Source organism: Aquarana catesbeiana, linkage group LG11 (genome assembly GCF_042186555.1).
Source record: "Aquarana catesbeiana isolate 2022-GZ linkage group LG11, ASM4218655v1, whole genome shotgun sequence".
Lineage (NCBI taxonomy): Eukaryota > Metazoa > Chordata > Amphibia > Anura > Ranidae > Aquarana > Aquarana catesbeiana.
Window position 1 is genome coordinate 220,941,162 of NC_133334.1, and position 27,891 is coordinate 220,969,052.

Genomic DNA, 27,891 nt, shown 5'->3' on the forward strand with positions numbered 1-27,891 from the left:
GTACAATCAGAATGTATATATTGTTGGGTGTACAATGAGATTGTAGGGTGTATATATTGTTGGGTGTACAATCAGATTGCAGGGTGTATATATTGTTGGGTGTACAATCAGATTGTAGGGTGTATATATTGGTGGGTGTACAATCAGATTGTAGGGTGTATATATTGGTGGGTGTACAATCAGATTGTAGGGTGTATATATTGGTGGGTGTACAATCAGATTGTAGGGTGTATATATTGGTGGGTGTACAATCAGATTGTAGGGTGTATACCCGCACACATGGGATGTGAATCTCTATGATGTGACAGCTGGGAGGACATGTCATGTCAGAGAGGGCACCGCCCAGAAGGGGCGGGTCTATGAAGGGGGCGTGGAGAGGGCGGATCGGAGACAGACGGATAGAAACAAAGGATAGAGAAGAGGAGAGGAGCGGAGAGAAGATCGGGGAGAGTCCACGTGGGGGGATAGAGGAGACCGGAGAGGGATGGAAGGGACGATCGTCTGACTGTCGGACAGAGTACGGCTCCCAGCGGGGAGATCACACATTGCTATGAAATGATCGGAGAAGTCCCACAACTCCAACACACACGTGTCCGTCTCTGCTGATCTCCTCCGATCCTTCACTGACACTTCCCCTCCGCCTCCCCGCCATTGTCCGCCCAGCCGTCACTTCTCTCCCCGGAGATCACCGGACTCATGGCCGCCCTCAGCAGCCCCGGCTCCAGCCCCCACCCCACCTCCAGTCCCCGGGTCTACTTCCAATCCTCCCCCAGCGAGTCCGCCGAGCCGCCCCCGGAGAGAAGACATCCGGGGAAAGTCACCGTCAAGTATGACCGAAAGGAGCTGAGGAAGAGGCTGCGGCTGGAGGAATGGATCCTGGACCAGCTGGTCCTTCTCTATGACTGCCAGGTGAGGGCGACACTCACACACCCCGGGGAGGGGGGGCAACAACTGCTGGGGTCATACATGGGATCATACATGGGATCATACATGAGATCATACATGGGATCATACATGGGATCATACATGGGATCATATCATTAGTTGGGGCAATGAGATTATACCCCCCCGCCAGGAGATAGGGGGGCAGTGCCCATCCCTGGGGGGTGATCAGTCACTGTCCTCTAGTACTGGCAGTCTTCTGATCCTGGCAGGAGTGGTGGTGGGGGGGGTGACACCCTGAGCCCTGGGGACAGCTGGTGACACCTGTCATCCGCATGTGATTGGGGGGGATCTCATTTCATTGCTCCATAAACTTTGCCTGGACATTTCTAACCATGAGGTCACCTTTTATCATTTATTAATGGATGACCTCATTATAAAATGTATCATTTAATATAACTTTAATAAAAACGATTCTCTAACCACACGCACATTCTACAATGTGTCTACAGTTCCCCCTTCCCTCCAGTCACTGAACTCCTCCAGTGTTGGTGATTTGGATCAGAACACGTGTGACTCTCCGCAGTTTCTACACTTCATTCACACAGATGGTAAAAAACACATTTATATTTACAGATCAGAACACAGCTTCATGGTTTTCAGTGAAGACGTCCGCACAAGTCTGTACACATACACTGCGTTCTGATCCGTAACGCACAATCTGAAAATCTGCGTCTGAACACACACGATCCAGATGCAGCTATAATGCAAAATTGTTTCTCTTAAAATTTTGTGCTGTGGTTTTTACTTTTTTTAAGGCTCCATGTGCAGTAGCTTTTTTTTTTTTTTTTTTGTTTTTTTTGTTTTTTTTGCAAAAAATAAATAAATGCTGGTAATGGCTTTTTGTAAGAGCGTTTAACAGAGTTTTAGCAGCGTCAGCATTTTTGCAGTTCCTTAAAAAAAAAAAGGGGGGGGGGGGGCTCAAATGCGATTAGGAGCATTTCTGCTAGGAAAAAGCTACAAGAAACTCTACAAATCTATTTTTTCTCCTAGATGCTGCTAATAACAACTTTTAGGAGCTTAAAAAAAACACTAGTATGCATGGAGCCTTACTCATCATTCTGCAGGAACTTTTGTGCTAAAAAAAAAAAATGTGTAATGAGATCAGGAAGACTTTTCCACCCATACATCCTAATAGGAGTAGAGGGTACAATGACTGGTCATGTCAGACATGTGCAGACCACCGTTCCTGTCCTCGGAGGAGAACACCAGGAAGGATGGAGGATGTGACGTCTCAGGCTGGATGTGTCTGGGAAGTTCCCCCTTATCCAAGTCATGAGATGGAGACACAGGCTACATACTAGTTTTGTTGTGGACGGGATGAACAATGGAGAACAGATCAAAGCTCCATTCACACTTGTGCGACTTGTCTTGTGACTTTGGAAATCAAAAGTAGCATGAAAGGTCTTCTAAATGACACCTGTTCTAATCGGGGCGACTTAAAGTCGCAGCAGTTTTGAGAAGGTTTCTGCACTACTTTAATGCAACTGTTATTTCAGAGAGTGTAAAGTTGCACTCCGATGTCGCACTGGGAGTCACACTATTGTGACTGGAGCCTTAAGCCTCATACACCCAGGCCGAAAGTCAGATGGCATCAGCCAGTTCAATAAAAACCGGCCAACATTCGACCTTCGTGTATGACAGCCGGTCCAACAGAAACCAGCTTCTCTTGACTGAAAAAGGTGGGGGGCGGGGCGCCCCTTTATCAGAACACAATAGCACAGAAGGGGAGAACACTGTACTAACATCAGATTGTTAGTACAGCAGCTCCGATCTGAGTTCCCCCCCCCCCCCCCCCCCTTTCAACCTGCTAGTAGTGTGTATGAGGCTTTAAAGTGGAAGTTCAGCCAAAAACTAACTCTAAATCTAGTGGCAGCCACATTCTAAGACTAACCCATCTAACCCTGTGATGCAAAAATTGGTATACATACCTCTTCTGCAGCTGATCCAGTCTCCAGCGTCCGTGTAGAAAAGACAGCCGACATTGGCTGGGAAGTGACATCACCCTCAGTGTGGAGACTGGATTGGCTGCAGAAAAGATATGTATATCTTTAATTTTTTTTTTTTTTTGATGGATTAGTCTTAGAATGTGGCCGCCTTTAGATTTAGAGTTAAGTTTTTGGCTGAACTTCTACTTTAATGTTTTTAGTAATCTTCCACAGGCTCCTTTTTATAACATTTGGTGTTTCTCTGCCCTTTCTGTTAGTCATTACAGTGTCATTCTTTACAGTCAACATTCATAGAGTCATAAAACGTCGTCCTGCTGTGTACATTGTAAATAGTTGTATTTAGGGATTTCCTGCTTTTTGAAGCATCGCAGACAAATATTCTGTTTTTAGGACTATTGAGGTTAACGTGGTCATGACTTCGCCTCACTGTAAATCACAGGTTTATTATATAACAGATGCAATAAGCACCCTGTGCTTGTCTCCCCCACTCCTCTACCACCGGAGCCCTGTGACCAACTCTGTACTTTTAGGTATGAAGGATCATGTGACACTCCTCTGGCCAATCGCCAGGCCTGAGTTCTGTCACATAGAATTGGGGAGGAAGATGTAAGCCTTGTGTGAGTTGGTGAGATCTGTTAAGTCCAGGATAGATATTCTACTGCTGGTAAAGCAGGCCGTCTACTTTTACTGCCGTATACAGGTTAACTTTGAAGCTAGTTTTCCACATCCACACTATGCAAGGCCATATATAATACGTTATCCCTTAATTGTGTGTGTATGTGTGTGTATATATGTGTATATATATATATATATATATATATATATATATATATATATATAAATTTATTTACAAAGGGCAAATCCACTTTGCACTTGGAAGTGGAGTCGCTCTAAATGTAAGGGGTAGATCTGAAATGAGGGGAAGCTCTGCTGATTTTATCATCCAATCATGTGCAAGCTAAAATGCTGTTTTTTATTTTCCTTGCATGTCCCCCTCAGATCTACAGTGACTGCACTTGCAGTGCAAAGTGGATTTTCCTTTAGTAAATAACCCCCAGTATCTCACAAAAGTGAGTACACACCACATTTTTGTAAATATTTTATCTTTTCATGTGACAACACTGAATAAATGACACTTTGCTATAATGGAAAGTAGTGAGTGTACAGCTTGTATAACAGTGTAAATTTGCTGCAAAATAACTCAACACACAAACAATTAATGTCTAAACTGCTGGCAACAAAAGTGAGTACACCCCTAAGTGAAAATGTCCAAATTGTGCCCAAAGTGTCAATATTTTATGTGGCCACCATTATTTTCCAGCACTGCCTTAACCCTCTTGGACATGGAGTTCACCAGAGCTTCACAGGTTGCCACTGGAGTCCTCTTCCACTCCTCCATGACGACTTCACTGAGCTGGTGGATGTTAGAGACCTTGCGCTCCTCCACCTTTTGTTTGAGGATGCCCCACAGATGCTCAATAAGGTTTAGGTCTGGAGACATGCTTGGCCAGTCCATCACCTTTACCCTCAGCTTCTTTAGCAAGGCAGTGGTGGTCTTGGAGGTGTGTTTGGGGTCGTTATGTTGGAATACTGCCCTGAGGCCCAGTCTCTGAAGGGAGGGAATCATGCTCTCCTTCAGCATGTCACAGTACATGTTGGCATTCATGGTTCCCTCAATGAACTGTAGCTCCCCAGTGCCGGCAGCACTAATGCAGCCCCAAACCATGACACTCCCACCACCATGCTTGACTGTAGGCAAGACACACTTGTCTTTGTACTCCTCACCTGGTTGCCGCCACACACGCTTGACACCATCTAAACCAAATAAGTTTATCTTGGTCTCATCAGACCGCAGGACATGGTTCCAGTAATCCATGTCCCTAGTCTGCTTGTCTTCAGCAAACTGTTTGCGGGCTTTCTTGTGCATCATCTTTAGAAGAGGATTCCTTCTGGGATGACAGCCATGCAGACCAATTTGATGCAGTGTGCGGCGTATGGTCTGAGCACTGACAGGCTTACCCCCCACCCCTTCAACCTCTGCAGCAATGCTGGCAGCACTCATACGTCTATTTCCCAAAGACAACCTCTGGAAATGACACTGAGCACGTGCAATCAACTACTTTGGTCGACCATAGAGAGGCCTGTTCTTAGTTCAACCTGTCCTGTTTAAACCGCAGTATGGCCTTGGCCCCAGTGCTGCAGCTCAGTTTCAGGGTCTTGGCAATCTTCTTATAGCCTAGGCCATCTTTATGTAGAGAAACAATTCTTTTTTCAGAACCTAAGAGTTCTTTGCCATGTGGTACCATGTTGAACTTCCAGTGACCAGTATGAGAGAGTGAGAGCGATAACACCAAATTTAACACACCTGCTCCCCATTCACACCTGTGACCTTGTACCACTAATGAGTCACATGACATCGGGGAGGGAAAATGGCTAACTGGGCTCAATTTGAAATTTTTTACTTAGGGGTGTACTCACTTTTGTTGCCAGTGGTTTAGACATTAATGGCTGTGTGTTGAGTTATTTTGAGGGGACATCAAATTTACTGTTATACCAGCTGTACAATCACTACTTTTATATTGTAGCAAAGTGTCATTTCTTCAGTGTTGTCACATGAAAAAATATAATAAAATATTTACAAAAAATTGAGGGATTTACTCACTTTTGTGAGATACTATGTGTGTCTAATCTATCTCGTTTTTAATGCTGCTTTGCACTACTTGATAACCTGGTACCGTTCCTGCAGCATTCTCCTATCGGCCCAGCAACCTGAACCTGGGGGCGGGTCCTTGACATCCTGGACCCAAAGGAAGTGGGTTCAATGATGCTGGGTGTCATTCATTCTGGAAAAGGACAACTGTAGTGGAGAGTCTGGCCACTATTTTATTCATGTATTTTTAATATAAAGTGTCACTAAACCCACATCCTAAGAAAAAAAAAACAAAAAACTAAACACTCAATAAGTGTCCTGTTACATGCTATTTATACTCGCTCAGTCACTATGAGATTTGTGTTCTGTATTCTGCAAAAAACCTGGTTGATCCTGCTGTTCGCTATCTCCCCCTTCTGTCCATGTCCCCAATTTAACTGGGGATTTTGCAGCTGTAGTGGCAGCTCTGCACATGCTCAGTTTTTTCAGTGAGGTTCTATGCTGAGCATTTCTATAGTCACGCATGTGGGCATATACACAGTGGTGACGGCTTTTTAGCGTTTTTCCACGTTGGCTTTTTTTTTTTCCAATGGATCAAAAACCTTAAACACTGGTGAGCCACGTTTTTGAGCGTTTATCGATGTTTATGAGCGTTTGGCGTGTTTTGTGATCAGAAAAACGACTCAAACGTGAGCCTGTGAACTCCACTGCTGATATACATCCAAAAACATCCATGTGTGCATGGACACCTAGGATAACATGAGGGGAGTTTATGGGCTGTTAAAAAAAGCAAAAACAAAAAAAAAACGCCCAAACTCCCAAAAATGTCTTTTTTTTTTTTTTTTTTTTTTTTTATGAGCTTCAGTGTGCATGGAGCTTTATTCTAAGACACAGGCTGAGGGGGGGGGCGCGTGACAGCCTGTGACTGGCAGAAATTTGCCCACAGTATGTTATTGCCACAAAATAATAAAGATTTCATTTCAAATCTATATATTTGTATGACAATTTACAACAATTTATTGGAATTTTTATTTTTGCTTGTGGGTTTTTTATTTTTGCAGTGCCACCCATATAGAGAAATGAAAGGGACAATGTAAATTAAACAGTGTGTGTTTTAGTATCACTTTAATATTAAAGTAAACTAGTGCAGAATACCATGTCTATTATGTAAAAATGTAATTGTGCATAACACGTGCTCTGTATACTCCAGACTGACATTGGTAGAATGTTAAGGTGACAAATGTTTGTTCATGGTTGGTATGATTTGAGCATGCCTGGAGGAGAAATGGATCACTATTCTGTTCTGAGACAGACTGGCAACCCCTCTCCATAGACAGACCTACAACTTCTGCCAATCTGTGTGTCTGTAGAATGATCTTTGTGAGAACAATGGGGATGGCAGCCAGATCCGGCATGCCTGGCCAGCCTCCATTTATTCCCCGTAGGTACCGTTTATCCTTGATTGGAGTGCAGTGGTGTACCTACAGGACACATTGCCATGTAACTTCACAGCCATTTGTCACAGATTTACAGGGAGCTGTTAAATGTGACACTGGCTCCAGCAACTGTTGTGTCTTCCACTCAGTAATTTCATTCTGTCTCCAGAGTGTTGGGAATTCTTGCTAACGCCTGCGTAATGACCGCTTTCTTTGTTTAGATGTACATGGTTACATTTCCTCCTGTGGGGACAGTTTACTCCAGCGGGCACACTCACAACTCTGTTCATTTGATTCCATCTCCCTATTTGCATTGGTTTGTATACAGTTTGTGTCCTACTGCCAGTCTGAATCGCATGCACTTGCAGACCTGTGTGGAAAATGCAGATCCCCCCCCCCCCCCCCCCAGGAGGATCCAGTAAGACTAGTTGGTGAGTGTGTTGTGTGACGCAGAGGGGGGGGGGGTGAATGCTGGCTAATTATGTGAATGTCAGAATATTACAGGACGTTCATACTTCTGCATTGGTATAATAGTATTTAGTGACTAAAGTCTCCCCCCACTTTGTCCTATTTGACCTTGTCATTGTCTAGTTTGGTGATGGGCAACTTATTTTAATGGAGGGGAGCGAGTGTGGAGTGTGGAGTCTGGACCCTGAAGTGTTTTTTTTTTTTTTTTTTTTTTTTTCCCCCTTGTGCGGTCTTTGAGTCACTTGTCTTTTTAAAAACCGCGCCACAAATGCGGCAAAAAAGGCACATGGTTTTTGCAGCGGATCAGTGTGAAAGCAGCCTTCGGTTTTCAAGAGACCTCCGGGCACAAGGAAAAACCGACCCTTGCAAATAGGCCTGCATTGTACATGGTGACTGCGAGGGACAACCCACAGCCTGAAGTGTTGGTGAAAAGAGAAGAGCGCTGGGGCCTGCCAGAGCAAAGAGTAATACAGCCTCTTCTTTTTACTCCACAGAGTTAATGAATATTTAACCCTTGCAGTGCAGGTGGGGGTAACCAGTACAGTGTGTGTGTGTGTGTGTGTGTTGGACCTAAAAAAAAAAAATAAAACTTTCAGATATAAACACTATTTTAATATTTGGAAAAGGGATGTATCTGTAATTTGCAAAAGGGATTTTTTTTTTTTTTAATTTAAATAACAAACATGTCTTTACTTACCTGCTCTACGAAGTAGTATTGCACAGAGCGGCCCCGAACCTCCTCTTGGGTCCCACGTTGGCGCTGTTCACTCTTCCTCTTCAATGTCTGCCCCAGAAGAGCGCTTGCTGTGGGGGCAGTCAAGCTATGTGTGTCTATACACACAGCACCACTCGGCCCTGTCCCCAGCTGTCTTTTCACAGGATTTGATTGACAGCAGCAGGAGCCAGTGGCTTCCGCTGCTGCCTTCATGTTCAGTGAGCAGAGGGAGAGGAGCAATGCTGCTTGTGGGCACAGTTTTGGATCGAGTTCGGGCTCAGGTAAGTATTTAGAGGGGGGCAGGTGATGAGCTAATTTTGGAAGTGTGTGTGTGTGTGTGTGTGTGTGTGTGTGTGTGTGTGTGTGTGTGTGTGTGTGTGTGTGTGTGTGTGTGTGTTTTTTGTTTTTTTTTTTTTTTTTTTTTTTTTTTAACCTTAATGCAGAGAATGCCGCAGTGGCGTTTTGCTTGTTTGTGTCAGTGTTGTGGTGGGAAAATGTTGACATGCAGAACTTTTTTCAGCACACACCACAGCGGTGGGAACTGACTTCAGACCCAGCGCCAATGGTGTGAATGGGATACATGATGTATTCCTATGCTGGAAGTAATATATAATAAATAAACACTGATAGGGAGAGATGTGTGTATGGAATTATATTTTCTACTGCTACTAGTTGTAGATCACAATAGGGCTGGTCTTTATGGCTTTGAGTAAGAAAATAAAACTGGAAAAATAAATTTATTTTTTATATATTATCTAAAATTAATTTATTCAATTTTTCCAGTTTTATTTTCTTCCATAAAGACCAGCCCTATTGTGATCTACAACCGGTAGCAGTAGATTATTCAATGAACATGGGATTGAGGCTTTCTAATAGGAGTTATAGCTGACACATTTTGTCCTACTCACACACCTGACAATTTGTGCTACATTGCCTTTTGCGTTTCAATGTGCATATGTTATAAACTAGTAATGGGGTGTGATGACAGTATGTTATTGCATTAAATGCACCCAGATAATTTATAGGCTGATTAGATGTGCCCTCACATTCACAGAATATTTGATATATATTGAAAACGCACAAGAACTGCAGTCCCAGTTACTTTCGTGAATGTAACCTAAATGTGAACAGCTTTCAACATTTCTCTTTCAGGGATAACTTTTTAAGCTAAGCCCGCTGTATTGTGTGTGTGTGTGTGTGTGTATGTATATGTGTGTGTATATGTATATGTATATGTATATGTGTGTGTGTGTGTGTGTGTGTGTGTAGACCTCCGATGACTGTCTACTACTATACTCTGTGGTAGAGGTAGACAACCTCAAAACTTCAGCTCTGGTGAAACTACAAATCCCATTGTGCCTCTGCCTCAAAGAGTCATGCCTGTGGCTGTCATAGCTTTTTGGGACTTGTAGTTCCACAGCAGCTGGAGAGCCCAGGTTGCCTAGCCCTGGTCTATGAAATGAGACCTTACCACGTCACTGGAGATTTCAAGGGTCAAGCATAGTGGGCTGTGGAATAAAGAAAACTAAAGTCTGTGTTCCCCTTCCCTGTCGGCACCCCTCCTTAAATATTATACTACCTTGTCCACAATCTGGTCAAATCCATGCTTTGTGGCCCGCCACAGGTACAATCTCCCCCAGCTATAGTCCAGTTCTTCTAACAGACTGTACAGCTGCTGAGACCACGAGGGGCACCCACCATCCCTGCTGCATTTTTAATTTATATTACTATTTTTGGAGAATGTAACTGGAGGAGAACTTCCTGATATTAAATCCATTGACAGCATATCAATGTTCTAACCACGACCCTAGCATACAATGGGGGTAAATAACTGTCTGAGACCAGCTCTTTGTCAACTGGTGAGCAAAGAATTTTCTACGCTTTCCTTTCTCACCAATTGAGACAGCACATCTATCGGACAGGTGTGGTGTGTTTTTTGTTTTTTTTGTTTTTTTCATGTACAGAATTCAATCCTATTTTGGGTCGGTCTATTGCGTGTCCCAGTGATGAATGACCTCTCCATCACAATAAATATTTTTCCATGCATGCAGTGCCTGCACTGCACAGATTACAGAACATGCTACATAGACAGGTAGAGTCCACCCTCTGGTTCTCTGGAGCATCAAGGGATCAGTTATGAACTTTGTGCTCACCCCTGGAAAAATTGAGCACTTGACCCATGAAGTGTGGGTATATCCTTACTGCATATGGGGGGGGGGGATTTAACCACACCTCAAAGCATGGAATGAGGAACTGCTAAAACCTCTCAGGTTTTTATTGCTGTCTGTGTCCTTGATGGGAAGATGGCACCTCACGTCCTGCCCCCCTGTGAAAAGGACAAGTAGTTGAGTTGTTCTCTACAAGACACAAGTGGCAATAAAAACTTTTTTTTAGTTAACTGGAAAGTGGTTCAAAGCGCTCAGACATTCTTATTGCTGCTCCTATTCCCACTGGGAAGATTTTCTGTTCTATTTCTGCCTCTGTCTCAGCTGTTGGGACAGGAAGTGAGGGGGAACCTCCCCGACCCGGAAAAAATAATTATAAAAATAAACTTTCCAAAAGAGTCAAACTTCATCCCAATATATCCAAAAGGGCAAAAAAAAAAAATAGAAAAATGCGTTGAGTAATGCTGGAATCCTTGGTAACAAAATCTTGGTTGAAGGATTTGATCGATCTAAAGAAACTCCTCTTTAACAGAAAACACCATGAATAAGTGTTTTTTAGGTCTTCAGACTTATGGGATGTATTTAATTTATTTTTTTTGTAATGCTTACCTTTTGGGAAAAGTTTGACATATTAAAGTAGGGAACTTAAATTTTAAGTACGTAGTAAATGGTATTCATTAGTATTGCTTTCCTTATTTGCTTACTATGCACAGTTTTTGCAATGTCCTTTTGGTGCCTTACTGGAAATTATTCACCTTTTTTGTTTGCCATGAGCATGACCATCTACAGCACTTTCTAAAATGTTTACTTTTAGCAGCATAGGGACGCAGCCCTAGAATAGTAATATATAAAGGCAGGCGTCCCAATACTTAGGCCAATATATTGTATATTGCTTGTGACACTGAGCATGGCTATGGACTTGGTTCACACCACAGAGATGCAGAGAACACGTGTGAGGCTGCCTGGTGACTAAGTGGGTTGTGCATTTCTTCAAACACATTCATCAACATTGGATGGAAAATCATTGACCTGTTTGACCTTGGGCATTTAAACCTTCTTAGTTGAAATAGAGTGAAAACTTTAAAGCGCCACCAGTGTCCAGATTATGGACATTGCTAATTACATATTTAGCAAGCCGTAAAGGCTTTTAAAACAAGTCATCACTCACCATTCTAGCTGCTTTAAATGGTTAAAGGGTAACTCCACTTTTGTGTGGGGTAAAAAATGTCAAAGAAAGAAAAAAGGGGGGGGGGGGGGGGGAGAGGATATTGTAATTGTTTGTTGTGGTTTTTTTTTTTTTTTTTTTTTTTTTTTTTTTTTTTTTGTAGTGCTGTAACTTTCTAATAAAAGGCAATGCAATATGGCAACCTGGAAGCATTCTGTACATGGGGGTTTTTCTTTCCCCTTATTATTTTTTTTTATTTTTTTTTTTTCTCTCCTCACAATAAAAGTGGAGTTACGCTTTTAAGTTAACCTCTCTAATAAAAATGCACTGTGCAGTCAAGGGGCCCCTTTTTGTTTTCAAAACCCTTTTTGTAGTTTTAATATGTGCAGTTTAAGTACAATATCTGCACCCCTTGTGGCTTACCCACAGCCTGGCTTCAAAACTGATAGGAGAGAACCACGCTGTTCCACCTGTGATTTGGGACGCCTCATATGATGGGCATGCTCTTCACATCACTGGAGCGAACACTCTCCCTCTTTCTGTGTCGATACATTTTTATTTAAGAAATTATAGACCTACATGAGAGCAAGCACAATTGGGGGGGGTCCACTGGAGATGGGTATGAGTCGCTCATTGACCAAGCAGGATGGCCGGGTAGGATGGTTAGTTTGTCTGTAGTGAGTGATTAAAATCCCTGGGTAAATAATGTTTAATTCAAACCCATTGAAACTTATATGTGTGTGTGTGTATGTATATATGTGTGTGTATATGTGTGTGTGTGTATGTATGTGTATGTATGTGTATATATATATATATTTTACACATGCGCGCACACACACAACGGAAAGTATTCGGAGCCCCTTAAATTTTTGACTCTTTGTTATATTGCAGCCATTTGCTAAAATCATTTAAGTTAATTTTTTTTTTCCTCATTAATGTACACACAGCACCCCATATTGACAGAAAAACACAGAATTGTTGAAATTTTTGCAGATTTATTAAAAAAGAAAAACTGAAATATCACATGGTCCTAAGTATTCAGACCCTTTGCTCAGTATTTAGTAGAAGCACCCTTTTGATCTAATACAGCCATGAGTCTTTTTGGAAAAGATGCAACAAGTTTTTCACACCTGGATTTGGGGATCCTCTGCCATTCCTCCTTGCAGATCCTCTCCAGGTCTGTCAGGTTGGATGGCAAACATTGGTGGACAGCCATTTTTAGGTCTCCCCAGAGATGCTCAATTGGGTTTAAGTCAGGGTTCTGGCTGGGCCATTCAAGAACAAGTCACAGAGTTGTTGTGAAGCCACTCCTTCGTTATTTTAGCTGTGTGCTTAGGGTCATTGTCTTGTTGGAAGGTAAACCTTCAGCTCAGTCTGAGGTCCTGAGCACACTGGAGAAGGTTTTCGTCCAGGATATCCCTGTACTTGGCCGCATTCATCTTTCCATCGATTGCAACCAGTCTTCCTGTCCCTGCAGCTGAAAAACACCCCCACAGCATGATGCTGCCACCACCATGCTTCACTGTTGGGACTGTATTGGACAGGTGATGAGCAGTGCCTGGTTTTCTCCACACATACCACTTAGAATTAAGGCCAAAAAGTTCTATCTTGGTCTCATCAGACCGGATAATCGTATTTCTCACCATCTTGGAGTCCTTCAGGTGTTTGTTTTTGTTTTTTTATTTTTTTTTTTTTTTTTTTTAGCAAACTTCATGTGGGCTTTCATGTGTCTTGCACTGAGGAGAGGCTTCCGTCGGGCCACTCTGCCATAAAGCCCCGACTGGTGGAGGGCTGCAGTGATGGTTGACTTTCTACAACTTTCTCCCATCTCCCGACTGCATCTCTGGAGCTCAGCCACAGTGATCTTTGGGTTCTTCTTTACCTCTCTCACCAAGGCTCTTCTCCCCCGATAGCTCAGTTTGGCTGGATGGCCAGCTCTAGGAAGGGTTCTGGTCATCCCAAACATCTTTCATTTTAAGGATTATGGAGGCCACTGTGTTCTTAGGAACCTTAAGTGCAGCAGAATTTTTTTGTAACCTTGGCCAGATCTGTGCCTTGCCACAATTCTGTATCTGAGCTCTTCAGGCAGTTCCTTTTGACCTCATGATTCTCATTTGCTCTGACATGCACTGTGAGCTGTAAGGTCTTATATAGACAGGTGTGTGGCTTTTCTAATCAAGTCCAATCCGTATAATCAAACACAGCTGGACTCGAAGGTGTAGAACCATCTCAAGGATGATCAGAAGAAATGGACAGCACCTGAGTTAAATTATATGAGTGTCACAGCAAAGGGTCTGAATACTTGGGACCATGTGATATTATTTTTTTTTTTTTCTTTTTTAAATAAATCTGCAAAAAAATGTCAACAATTCTGTGTTTTCCTGTGAATCTGGGGTGCTGTGTGTACATTAATGAGGAAAAAAAATGAACTGAAATGATTTTAGCAAATGGCTGCAATATAACAAAGAGTGAAAAATTTAAGGGGGTCTATATATATATATATATATATATATATATATATATATATATATATATATATATATATATATATATATATATATATATATATATATATATATATATATATATATATATATATATATATATTATTTATTTATTATTAATTCCATACACACATGGTGCCTGGGTTTAAGTATTTGTAGAGCTTCCTTTATGCTCTCCCTCTTTCAAGTCTTGTGCATGTGCTAGTCCTCCCCTGTTGCAGCAGCACTGAACTCAGCCATGGTAGTGACTGGGGGGGGGGGGGGGCAGCACTGCGCGTGCACGGGTCTGGAATGAGGGAGCATGGCCAACATACAAGACACCCCACGGGACTCTACCATTAGTTTTTCAGCCAGGCTGTTAGTGAGCATTGATGGCAGGTATGACATTTACTTAAGGGAGACGTGTGGGATTGGAAAAAATAAGCATATGTGCTCCCCTGGATGGCTGCAGCATGAGTCCTCTGCCAGCTCCACGACTGAGAACACAGTAGTGATTGCTCAGCTTTTGGTCTTACTAAGCCGAGAGCGGTGACTGGCGATCACCGCTCTTTGCTCTGCCCGTCCAGCGCTTACAGCATCTGACTGTGGAGGGGGTGAAAGCGGCTTGCTCAGGTTCTCAGCAGCATGCTGTACAGTATTGCCAATTTAAAGCATTTCATTGCCCCTCCAGTATTTTACATACAGTCTGGGGATGATCTGTTCAAGCTATATGCCCCATAGCTTGAATGGGCCCTATACTACCATTGGATTTAGTTTTTTTTTTTTTTTTTTTTTTTTTAGTCTGTCAACAGTGGGCATCCTTGCTAAATAATTACAATGTTAGAAATGTGACTATAGTAGAAACCACATTGGGATTAAATTGCTACATGGCAAAGTCCAACTGTAAAAACCTCTTTCTAGCTGCCTGGGTTTCTCTCCGAAGTATTTCACTTGAAAGAGCCTAATCCTAGAGCTGACATTTTTTATTCCACAAAATGTTCCTGAATCTGAGCTGACCCATGAGCAAGCTCATAGACATGACATGACTGTCGCAGCAGCTTACAGCTAAAAGATGACAGTCTCCCTGGTAGCATTTGCCTGCTCGTCCTCCCCTCTCAGTTGAAATAAATTTGCTAGGTTGGCATGTAACGGCATGCTCGGAAGGTTTGTTGCCCTGAGAGCAGACTGATTGTGCCTTCATGGCTGACTGCCCTATAAATGCTGTGGGTACTGAGTAAACCACAGCAAACACTATATGTGTGTGCATTAAAAAAACAAAAAAACAAAAAAAAAAAATGTATATAACTTAGGCTTGCATAAGGCTAGTCATTTTTTTTCATTTGTCGATAGATGTATTTTTATATTTATCTCTGTAGTTGGGCTGCGTTATGTGGTATATTTGGAGGCGGCTGCACAGCAGAGACACGAGTACTGGAAGTGAGTCACTAGCCACAAGATCTGTATTTATTACCTCTTCCTGCCACGGCATAGACTGTATGACCCTCTACTATAAATCTCCTCTTGTAGACATACTTTCCTGTCATGTCATGTTTCTCCATGCTGGGCATGATGTAACTTTTCAGTAATGACTAAAGCTTCATTGTAGCTCGCAGAATTATTTCTGTTCTCAAAGTAGTGTGGTGGTTTTTTTTTTTTTTTTTTTTTTTTTTCCCCCATGTTCCTGGCTTAAAGTGTAGTAGTGAAGAGAGTAAAAACCTAATTTGCTCTGGTGCCCTCAGGCTCATTCACAATAACTCTGTCCTTCTGATCCCTCCAGCCCAAGCGTGCATCAGGTGAATGGAGGACAAGGCCAGTTAGGATGTCACTTTTTTTTTTCCCTTTAGTGTCTACCTAGTACATGTTAGGAGCAGGGCATGAGAAAGATGGGGCTGTTGTGTGGGCCCCTGAGGGCTGCGAGCACTGCTGGGCCGTTGTGTGGCCCCTGGGGGCTGCTACACCCACTTGTTGGATAGACTGGATTAAAAACCTGACAGAAGTTTTACCATAGAGTACATGTCCAATCAAAGCATCCTCCTCCACCTTTTGAGGTTTTACTGCTATTCAGGGCTCCGTTAGAAAGACTTCCCTTCACTGTCATGGTGACAGGAAGTAAGGGGAAATCTGTAACATGAACACAACAATGAAAAGCTGACAGGGGTTCTAGCCTTTCATCACTCTAATAAAAGATATTTATCTGTCTTTTTTTGCTGTTGGAGATCTTTCTGAAATTCTGTCTGCTGAAACCACTATTGCAAAAATTAACTGAGGGAAAAGTCTCTCTAATGGGAATCCAGATAGCAGTAAAACCCAACAGGAGCTCTAAACTATTAAAAAAACCTTAATTTTAAAGTTTGGGCTGGGCATACACCTAGGGCCTCATCCCTACGGGCCTTCTCTGTTTTAACACAGGAGAAATTGGTGAATAGAAGCTAACTTTATACTTCCCAGATACATATCTGTACTTGTGATTACGTGTTTAGCTGCAAAAAAACAGGTTAAACGGTTCCCATGTGTACAAAATTCTTTATGGGTAAATACATCCATACACTGCACGTGTATGGGTGTCATTATTCTTAATGGCACTCCAAGTGTGGTGTGATTCTGCCACGATTGTCACACAGTAATAGCTGCAAAATGCACAATTAAACATTGCGCTAAGTTTGTCACCCTAAAAGGAGCTGGAGATTCTTAAGCGGGGGGGCACATAGGGCAGCCTATTGAAGTGAATGTGCTGTCTTATGCCTGACATGCGGAAATGGGTGTTAATCATGTTTTCTGAATCACAAGTGGGAACACTCATTGTTGAAACGTGATATCTGAATATGGCCTTACATACTCCAGGAATTCTAAAATTCAGGGAATACGAACTTTGAGAAGGAACGCTTTGGGCTCTCCTATTGCCTCACTATTAATGATTGATTATTAAAGTTGTTCTAACATCTCCACTTTCACTCATTATAATCTCCAGTGATAAGGCTGCAGATTGCTGCCTGTGAAATTTCACTTGCTCTTAGTTCCTTCAGAATCCGTCCTGTAATCTGTAATGACGTCACCGGGCCATGCGCTGTCCGTAGCCGCTTTTAATATCCTCAACATGCCGGGTTATTTAGTTCCACTGGGAATGGCACAGAAAAAAGCCTCGCGATACTGTGCCCTCTTCTCCGATTCTCCCCTTGTGACTGTATAAGACGTTACATGAGGGGAGGGGGGTGAACCAAAGCAGCACACTGGCATTCTTACGAGCTGAGAGAGACTTTTCTTTCACTCATGGTCAGTGTTTGGCTAAAGCCATTTATTATCAATTAACTGGTTACTCTTTTAAATCGTAAGGACAACAGAAACTACCCAAATGACCCTGATCAAACGTTTACATACCCCAGTTCTTAATACCATGTACTGCCCCCTTTAACGTCAATGACAGCTTGAAGTCATTTGTGGATGATACTTTTTATCTTCTCAGATGGTAAAGCTGCCCATTCCTCTTGGCAAAAAGCCTCCAGTTCCTGTAAATTCTTGGGCTGTCTTGCATGAACTACATGTTTGAGATCTCCCCAGAGTGGCTCAATGACATTGAGGTCAGGAGACTGAGATGGCCACTCCAGAACCTTCACTTTATTCTGCTGTAGCCAATGACAGGTCGACTTGGCCTTGTGGTTTTTTTTTGGTTTTTTTTTTTGTGATCATAGTCATGTTGGAATGTCCAAGTACGTCCCATGCGCAGCTTTCTGGCTGATGAATGCAAATGATCCTCCGGTATTTTTTGATAACATACTGCATTCATCTTGCCATCAATTTTGACCAAATTTCCTGTGCCTTTTTGTAGCTCACACATCCCAAAACATCAGCGATCCACCTCCGTGTTTCACAGTAGGAATGGTGTACCTTTCATCATAGGCCTTGTTGACTCTCCAAATGTTGGGTTTATGGTTGTGGCCAAAGCTAAATTTTGGTCTCATCACTCCAAATGACTTTGTGCCAGAAGGTTTGAGGCTTGTCTCTGTGCTGTTTAACGTAATGTAAGCAGGATACTTTGTGGCATTTGCGTAGTAATGGCTTTCTTCTGGCGACTCGACCATGCAGCCCATCTTTCTTTAAGTGCCTTTTTTATTGTGCATCTTGAAACAGCCACACCATGTTTTCAGAGTCCTGTATTTCACCTGAAGTTATTTGTGGGTTTTTCTTTGCATCCCGAACAATTTTCTTGACAGTTGTGACTGAACATATTAGTTGGTCTGGTTAGTTTTTAACAGAACCCCTAGTTTTTCCACTTCTTGATTAGAGTTTGAACACTGATTGGCATTCTCAATTCCTTGGATATATTTTTATATCCCTTTCCTGTTTTTATACAGTTCAACTACCTTTTCCTGCAGATCCTTTGACAATTCTTTTTCTTTCCCCTTGATTCAGAATCCAGAAATGTTATTGCAGCACTGGATGAAAGATGCAAGGGTCTGTCAGGAGTCCAGAATAGGACAGATATATAGTGGACTTTACCGCTACCAGTGAAGGACAATCAAAGCAAAATAATACTTAATATCTTTATTAATAAAGATAATTGTTATTTTGCTTTGATTGTCCTTCACTGTGACAAGGCTATTTTTACATACCTCACTTAACAACTGGTACCAGTAAAGTCTGCTATATCTGTTCTATTCTTCAAAATTCTATAAAGGATGAGGTACCCCCATAGCCTAGACAACTCCATATATACACAGGTGAGGATGGTTACTTTTTTTTTTTTTTAATTATTATTTATTAAAGCTGCACAATTAATCGTTTAAAAAATCATGATCTCGATTCACCCCCTCTGATGATCTCTCCTGCTGAGTTTGCGGATTCTTTCATATAAACAAGTGCAGAGATTATCTACTCACTCAGCTGTCAAAAGAAAGCATCTGGGCAGTCTGCCAAGTTTATAACTTGAAACATTGTAACTAAGCTTCCTTCTTAGATCAAAGGGATAGAACTTCTGTGTAAATAAATATTCAGGGCAATCTGCCAAGTTTTCAACAAGTGTAAATGCAGGAAGTTTAACCACCTAAAGTCTAAATCTTTTTCTGACACCTCTTTCTTAAAGGGGTTGTAAAGTTGTTTTTTTTTTTTTTTTTTTTTTTTTTTTTTTTTTAAATAACAAACATGTTATACTTACCTTCACTGTGCAGCTCGTTCTGCACAGAGTGGCCCCGAACCTGGTCTTCTGGGGTCCCTCGGCGGCTGTTTCAGCTCCTCCCCGCAAGCATTTACCACCTTCATGCGAGCTCCCTCGCACGGTGGTGAGTGCTTGCGGGCGCGCTCCCGTGATACAGCTGGCGGCTATAGCCGCTCGCTGTATCACTCGGCCCCGCCCCCCGGCGCGCCGCGTCATCGAATGTGATTGACAGCAGCGCGAGCCAATGGCTGCGCTGCTTTCAATCCATCCACTGCAGCCAATCAGCGACCAGGCTGAGCTGCAATGAAGCTGACGAGGACGAGGAGCGAAGATTCGAGGCGTCAGGTAAGTAAAACGGGGGGGCTGGGGGCGGCGGTACTGTCAAAAGTTTTTTCACCTTAATGCATAGAATGCATTAAGGTGAAAAAATTTTTACCTTTACAACCCCTTTAAAGTGGATGGAAATCCAATGTCATCCTTTCTAAACTACTGCCATAGGGGTTATCTATAAGGATATACATGCCTCCTGCATGTATCTTCACCTGTCAAATGTCCCCCCTCTGTCTGTTATGAGACCCGAAAAACTGCATATTCTGTGGGTGGGTCTGTTGTCTGGAGCTCGGTGGGTGGAGTCGTGATGTCAGTAGACTCCCCGCCCACCTCTACACTCCCCTTGTCAATATGCATTTTCTCCTGTGTATTTCTTACACTGAACTTCTGCTATGATCTTTAACATCCAGTGAAAAGATAGGAAAGTAACCACATGACTTCAGCATGCCAAATCGTGCTGAGGTGTGGAACAGCCAATCCTTGCAGAGCTGGTGAAGAAAGGAGTTGGGGTGGGAATTAAAAAATAATGCATGTCTTAGGCTAATGCGATATGTAAATCACCTGTCACTCACAGCAAGGGGGAGGATTTGACAAAGTTTTTTTCTCTGTCAAGTTTTATCTCACTGAACAATAAAAGAGGATTGTTCAGAGCTGGATTAACTCTGTGTAGCAAGACTGGGCTCAAATGATAGGAAATCTTATACTCTACATTATGACAACAAAAAACAAAAAAAAATTTCGGGTTTACATCCACTTTAAGTTAAAATCAATATTTCTCAAGTCATCTTCCAGGACGGCGCACCTAAGAGATGAGAGGCTCCCCCCCCCCACAGGAAACACAATCAATCAACAGCTGTTTTAAGTCCCCACTCTTCCCCTTGATCCTCAGTTTTTGATTGTGTTTCTCCCTGTTTTTTTTTTTTTTTTCAAATGACCCGAAGCCTGGGGCTGGTGGTCTCCCCCTGGGAGCCGGACCAAATGCCTGGGAAGCCTCTGGGTCTGGCAGGATATATTTATCCTTCCTGGGGGGTTCCCCTATCCTTTCCTCGGGGGGGGGGGGGGGGGCAGCAGAAACTGGAAGAGCCCCCCTGAGAGCTGAAGGCCCCTGGGTACAGTGGTGTCCCCAGAACTTCAGGGGCCTTTATCCTGTCTCCCCCCCTTACCTGTCCGGGCGCCCGTTCAGACGGGGGTGCTGGCCATCGGTTCTTTCCAGGGAGATCTATCCCCTGACTCCTGGGCCCCTGGTAGCTTGCGTGGGCTGCTGGGGAGGGTGCCGCCTGAATGACCCGCGTTCTTACCCAGGAGGGAAGGCTGAGAGCCAGCAGGAGCAGGTGCCCACATCCTCCTTTCAAGGAGGCAACAGTTCACTATGGTGGATGTCTGCCTAAACCACCTCAGATGGGAATGAGGAACGTACGGCATTGGCCCCCCCCCCCATGTGTATATACTGACTAGTACAGTGCAGGACACAGCCTAACCTTGCAGCTCCCTACGGGGACAGCAGTTGGGGGTGGGGGGCACTTTGGCGGCTATCCTCCTTGCGTGTGGACCATAAGGATGGAAAAGCAAGCCCGGTGGTTGTGGCAAAAGGGGAAGACGGCAACGGTGAGTACTTTGGGAATTTAGCTGCAAAATCCCTAATCCAGCCAGATGGTTTCTGGGCATTTGAGATAATCTTCCCTGGGGTCTGGATTCAAATAGCCCAGAAGCTTTTGCTAAAAAAAACAGCCGCCGCTCCCTCTTGCATCAGAGATGCTGTATGGTGGACAAGTGGTGCAGAGGAGTGAGTGTGCCTAAACCACCTCGGATGGGAAAGAGGTAGGCTAAGGCATTTCTTCCCCTTCCCCCTGTATACTGAGTGGTGCAGTGCAGGACCTGGGGTCTGCATAACAAAATAGCCCAGAAGCTACTGCTAAAACCACCAGCCACAGCTCCCTCTTATAGCAGAGACACTGTGGTTATCATAACAGTAGGTTGCCAGCCTCTCCCTACATGCCCGGTTGTGGTACATTAGTAGGGGTGAATATAGCAAAGGGGGTGACCTGGTAGAACAAAGAGTTCCTTACTGGCCAGGTATACCACTGAACAAGTTATTAATGGTGCAATGGTTAAAGGATTCAGGAGTAAGCTCCCTTGCTCAGCAGGTGCACTAGGTTATCTGGCCCTATTAGCCCAGCTGCTAGGAATCTGAAGTTGCTCCAAGATGCTTAAAAGCTGACCTAACTTTCAACGATGTGGCAGGGACCAAGCTTCTGTGTGGCACGGTAGGGGTTCCCTTGTGACAGATCCTCCTTTTGGGGGTTGCTTGCTATGAGTAACTTTTCATAAGCTCCAACCTCCCACTCCACCTTTACACTGTGGTTATATTATAGTGCAGGAGGTAAGAAAAACCTTTTTGTTGGTTTGGGCTACAGTCCACTCAGTGACAGATCTAAAGGCGATTTACCATAAATTGCTTCCTATATCCTTTGATTAAGGATTTTCTGTGCAAACATATGCAAGAGCTAGATGGCTACATGATTGCTTGTTTAAGGCCTGCAGGTGGCTATTTACCTCCAGGCTAAATTGGTAACCACCCTTTCTAGAGGTCTTAAATTGGTCTCTAGGGCTGGGCTCATTGAGACTTTAGTTACTGATTATCCCCACCTGTGTATGAGCTGGCTTGCATTTCCTCAGTCTACGGAGGTAAGGTAGGACAACAGCTCCTATAGTAAGGTGTCCAACCACTTTAGGATTTGTTCCTTCACTGGTGGTGAAGGGTTAGTATCTACAGCCCAGGCTATGCCTATGAAATAAATTGCCCCTGTTTGGTTATTTCATAAAGGGATACACCATGACTCCTTCTTGGCCGCTCACCAGTAGACCTCAGTAGTGAAGGTTTGTCCTTGCTGGGGTGTTTGGCACAACAAAAATACACATTGAGATCTGTGACCTCTCTGCTCATAAGGGGTATATTGCTGTACATCAGAAAGGCACTGCACTGAAGCTTGTTTGGTGTTCTTTATATCCTAAGGGTACTGCTTTGTTTGGCTACAGATCAGAAAAATACAACAGGGAAGGTGGTCTGTACTTTCTGGTTTTGTGCCGCACGGCAGAAATGCACATCATTGAGTCTTGTGACATCTCTGCTCATAATTGTTCTATTGCTACACATCAGACATACACAAGATTGAGGTCTGTCTGTGGGGTTTTGTGTCCTGTATTACTGCCTTATTGGTTGCTTATCAGAAAGGCAGCAGGAAAGATTGATGGTCCTGATTTGTTGGGCTCCATAACAGAAGTACAAATTGAACCTGTGCCAGGGGTAGTACATATACTGCCTTTGGTAATCGGTGCAGCACCACAAGGTGGCATTGTGCCGATTCAGACAGTGCTATTAACAGCAATGGCTGCTGATTTTAGGCATGCGATTTGACATGTTGAGTCGCATGCCAAATCACTTGAATATGGATGTGCTATCTCTATTCAGAATTGTTGCACATCAGACATATACAAGATTGAAGGATGTCTGTCTCTTATGTCTTACATTTACTGCCTTATTGGCTGCATATCAGAAAGGACACAGCAGTGAAGGTTGCTTGTCTTTTTCTGATTTGTTTTTGCTGCTCAGCAGGGAGACACATTGAGGATGGTGGCATCGCTGCTCAGTATTGGTATATTGCTACACATCAGACATACACAAAGATTGAACATTGTTTGTGTCCTGTATGTCCTATATTTACTGCCTTATCGTCCGTATATCAGAAAGGCACAGCAGTAAGTGGTGTTTCTCATTGATATTCCTTGCTGTTTCTTGGGGATACACAGTAGGGGGCTGTTGGCTGCACTCCTCCAGGGAGCCACAGCATGGGGACCCCTTGCTTGTTTGACCTGAAAATTGCCTTTCCTGCGACCTGTGTAATCTTGAGGTCTGTGGTTCCGTAAGCAGGGGACTGCTGGAGTCGCACAGTCACGAATGGTACCCTGTGGAAGCCATAGTATATGACTTCTCATGCGTCTTGCAGTCCCAAGTTGCAGGTTGGGTCGCACGGGTGTGGGAGCCCTAAGCTTATCCGGCCCTTCTGGTTGAGGTTTTGCTACGCAGCAGGAATACTCATTGTGGAGTTATTGCCTTATTTTGCAGTAGACCAGAAAGATTGCAGCTGTAAAGGCTCTCTGTTATTTCTCTGTTTTTATGTTGCTGCACAGCAGAAATACTCAACATTGAAGCTTGTTGGTGCTTTCTGTTTCATATTGCCTTACCCTATGGCACTTCAGAAAAACACAATGCTGTAGGTTGCTTGTGTTCTTTCTGTGTTGGTTCTGTGTAACTGCACTACAGAACTGCATAACAGGAAGGATTGTCTTATAACTGTACTTGGTGGTTCGTCATAAATACGTAACATAGAAGTCTGGGTCTTTCTGTCTTATGGCCTTGTTTTGCTGTACATCAGTAAAACACCACTGTAAAGGGGGTTCCCGTCCTTTCTGTATTTATCAGTTATGACCTACCATGTATCACCTTTTGTATTTCAGCCTTCTCTTCCGTGGTAGGGCCAGGAGTTCTGGCTGCAGATGTCACATGTCAGATAGCCTCGACCTCTTACATTCAGGGATGCCAGAACCATTTCCTAGGGTTGAAGCCCAATAGGGTTATGGGTCACTGGAGAAAGGCGATAATGAATCGCCCTGTTTAATAAGAACTTAGGAAGTTCTGTTCAGAGGAGTATTATGGTCTGAAGATGAAGTATAAATATGTATACCCGACCAAATAGGTTACAGCTCGGTGCATGTCCTTCATTTCGCCCTTCTAGCAAAACTAGATGTAGCAATATGTGTGTTCTACTCCTGCTATGGATGTTAATCTCCTGAGTAGGCTCATGCCCAGATTGGGCATGCCTTTAAACCCAGGGATTAAGCTTCTGTTAATCTATTTCCCTTAAGTAGGTTTCCCTTCAGTCTTTGCTGACGTAAAGATAAAAATGAACAAAAAAGGTTGTCTGTCAGGGGCCCCCCTTTTTTGTCAGTTTTATTTTCCTGGACAGGGTTGTGTTAAGACAGGCCCCCTTGTTGATCAATGTAGTGTCCTTGTCTTACAACACAGGTCTCTGATTAATCTTTTTAGTGGTTCTAAGCAGCACCTATAGGCACAATAGGCCATGGTTGTTAGATGTGTGACAGGCAACATTGATAACCTACAAGTTAAACATGTTTTCTGATTCCATCTTTAAGAGCCACTCCACCTAGATCCTGCATCCGAAGCAGAGAAGGCAGGGACATCGGTGGAGTAGACCGGCAGATCAGCCGCATGATCCAGCTAAGTACCTTCACTCCATATGCTTGATGAAGGTATAAGCTCACCGCAGAACCGAGGTTCGCCAAGAGGGTCTTGCAGTGGTCCCATCCTAAGGTAGGCCTGAGGTACTTGATTATCCTCTCAGGTGTGCCGTCCTGAAAGATGACTTGAGAAAAGTACTAGTTACTTACCGGTAACTGTCTTTCTAGGAAATCTTCCAGGATGGCAGGCCTACTTCCCACCCGTTGGAGGAGGGAAAATTTAAGAACACTAGAAGGTGAGTGCCTATGAGGAATGATTTCCCTTGTGAACCAGGTTCAGGAGTTCTCTACAAACTGAGGATCAAGGGGAAGGATGGGGACTTAAAATAGCTATTGATTGTGTTTCCTGTGGGGAGGAGCCTCTCATCTCTCAGGTGTGCCGTCCTGGAAGATTTCCTAGAAAGACAGTTACCGGTAAGTAACTAGTACTTTTTTTTTTTTTCGCTAGAAAATTACTTGTAACCCCCAAACACCATATATATTTTAGCAGTGACCCTAGGGAATAAAATGGCAATTGCTGCAATATTTTGTCACACTGTATTTGCCCAGCAGTCTTTCAAATGCAATTTTTTTGGGAAAAAATACACTTCAATGAATAAAAAAAAGAATGAAACCGTAAAATTAGCCCAATTAATTGTTGTTGTTTTAATGTGAAAGATGATGTTACGCCGCAAGAATCGTGAGAGAATCGTGATCTATCTTCTAATCAAAAAAAAATTGTGATTCTCATTTTAGCCAGAATCGTGCAGCTCTATTATTTATTTATTATAGCCATTTAAACCCCTTTGTGTGCATGTTATGAGGCCAAAATCACCAGGGTACGTAAACTTTTGATCGGGTCATTTGGGTAGTTTCTGTTGTGATTATGATTTAAAGAGTAAACACAGTTGATTGATAATAAATGGCTTCAGCCAAACACTAACCATGAGTGAAAAATGTTTTTATCATTCATATAGAGAGAGAGAGAGAGTGTTCGGGGTTTACTTCCTGTTTAGGCCTGGCTGCCGTGTGTGTACTGCAACAATTAACAATAATAAACCATATCTAACAATATATTTTTTTTTCCTCTTCCTCCTTTTTTTTTTTTTTTTTTTTATCAATTTGTTGCAAAAAAGAAACCACTTTTGATCATCTTCAGTCACAGCTGTCCTGATCCTGTGCACATCTCCTGTGTTATGTTACATGCCGTGGTTTTTAGGCATTTTTTACATAGTAGGTGAGGTTGAAAAAAAAGACACAAGTCCATCAAGTCCAACCTATGTGTGTGATTATATGTCACTATTACATTGTATATCCCTGTATGTTGTGGTCATTCAGGTGCTTATCTAATAGTTTCAAGAAACGATCAATGCCCCCCGCTGTGACCATCACCTGTGGAAGGGAATTCCACATCCTTGCCGCTCTTACAGTAAAGAACCCTCTACGTAGTTTAAGGTTAAACCTCTTTTCTTATTTTAATGAGTGGCCACGAGTCTTGTTAAACTGCCTTCCACGAAAAAGTTTTATCCCTATTGTGGGGTCACCAGTATGGTATTTGTATATTGAAATCATATCCCCTCTCAAGCGTCTTCTCCAGAGAGAATAAGTTCAGTGCTCGCAACCTTTCCTCATAACTAATAACCTCCAGACCCTTTATTAGCTTTGTTGCCCTTCTTTGTACTCGCTCCATTACCAGTACATCCTTCCTGAGGACTGGTTCCCAGAACTAGACAGCATACTCCAGGTGCAGCCGGACCAGAGTCTTGTAGAGCGGGAGAATTATCATTTTATCTCTGGAGTTGATCCCCTTTTTAATGCATGCCAATATTCTGTTTGTTGGCAGCAGCTTGGCATTGCATGCCATTGCTGAGCCTGTCATCTACTAGGACCCCAGGTCCTTCTCCATCCTAGATTCCCCCAGAGGTTCTCCCCCCAGTGTATAGATTGTATTCGTATTTTTGCCACCCAAATGCATTATTTTACATTTTTCTATATTGAACCTCATTTGCCATGTAGTTGCCCACCCCATTAATTTGTTCAGATCTTTTTGCTTTTTGTTTCCACATCCTGCGGAGAAGTTATTGCCCTGCTTAGCTTAGTATCGTCTACCCCATGTTGGACTACAGAATGATTATCCTTCACATTGTAGAGATCTGAGAGTGGGTGTAGTTGAGTAGTTTCACAAAACGGTGGATGACAGCACTCAGTCCACAAAATGCCGTGTTGTCAGCCCACTACAGTACATAGTAGCTGAGTGCATTTCTGGCAGATTCAAAGATAAATAGAATGCACAAAAATGTTCATGTATTGCAGAGATATTGTACATCCTCCTCCCCCTCCATTTTTATCCTGCCCTTCAAAACCAACCACCTGTAAATCAAAATAAGGGAGCACAGGCAAGTAGCTCACAGTGCATGTCTGCTGCCATAGAGCCTTACCACAGTACAATGCTGGCATCTGAGCTTTCTACCAGGTGGGGGTCATGGATTGGGATGCAACTGTTCATTTCTAAAGCCTGATACACACTGTGTGTTGGGTTTTTTTTTGTTTTTTTTCCCCTATTCAGCAGGTTAAACAAAAAAAAAAAAAAAAAAAAAAACCTGATGGATCGCCGTACCAACACAAGCAATGTTGGTGTGACTATCTCCCCTGCTGGCTTATTGTATTCTAACATTGGCTGCAAGCGCTGATTGGAAGCTCATTTTCCAGCATGTCCATTCAACTAAAGCTGGTCATTAAGCAGTGCATAGGTTACTTTTTTTTTTTTTTTCCTTCCATCGGTGGAAGGAAAGAAGATTGCTCAACAGCCAATGCTGATTGGGGGGGGGGGGGGGATGCCTCCCGCAACACTATCTTGTTCTGCGGGCGGAGCAGAATTGTATGTGAAATATCTGACGTACTGGTTGTACCCAAGTCAATCAGCGTGCCAATAGATGGATCGAATCTCCAATTTCAATCCAGGTATGGCTGGCTGTAGACAGGCTTCTGTCGGACAGACTGCTGTGTACACTGACCAAAAGTTGGCCAGTTCCTGCAGCTGATTTTCAGACCGTGTACCCAGCGTAACATTCTAATGCTTTTGTCGTTGGCTCTGTATTTTGTTGTACATAAGTTCACTTTTGGTTCTGTTCTTGTTTCGGGGAG

The 27,891-nt window shown here is 43.1% G+C and overlaps 1 protein-coding gene across 1 annotated transcript in view; it reads left to right on the forward strand.

The window, feature by feature from the left end:
- The first annotated feature begins 354 nt into the window (after positions 1-354).
- The window catches only part of PPP1R14B (protein phosphatase 1 regulatory inhibitor subunit 14B), a 45,685-nt gene continuing 18,148 nt past the window's right edge, over positions 355-27,891 (forward strand). Inside the window, exon 1 of the mRNA XM_073605357.1 lies at positions 355-909. Within this exon, the coding sequence (XP_073461458.1) occupies positions 697-909 (213 nt within the window). The 5' untranslated portion in view covers positions 355-696. The remainder of the gene's footprint in view (positions 910-27,891) is intronic.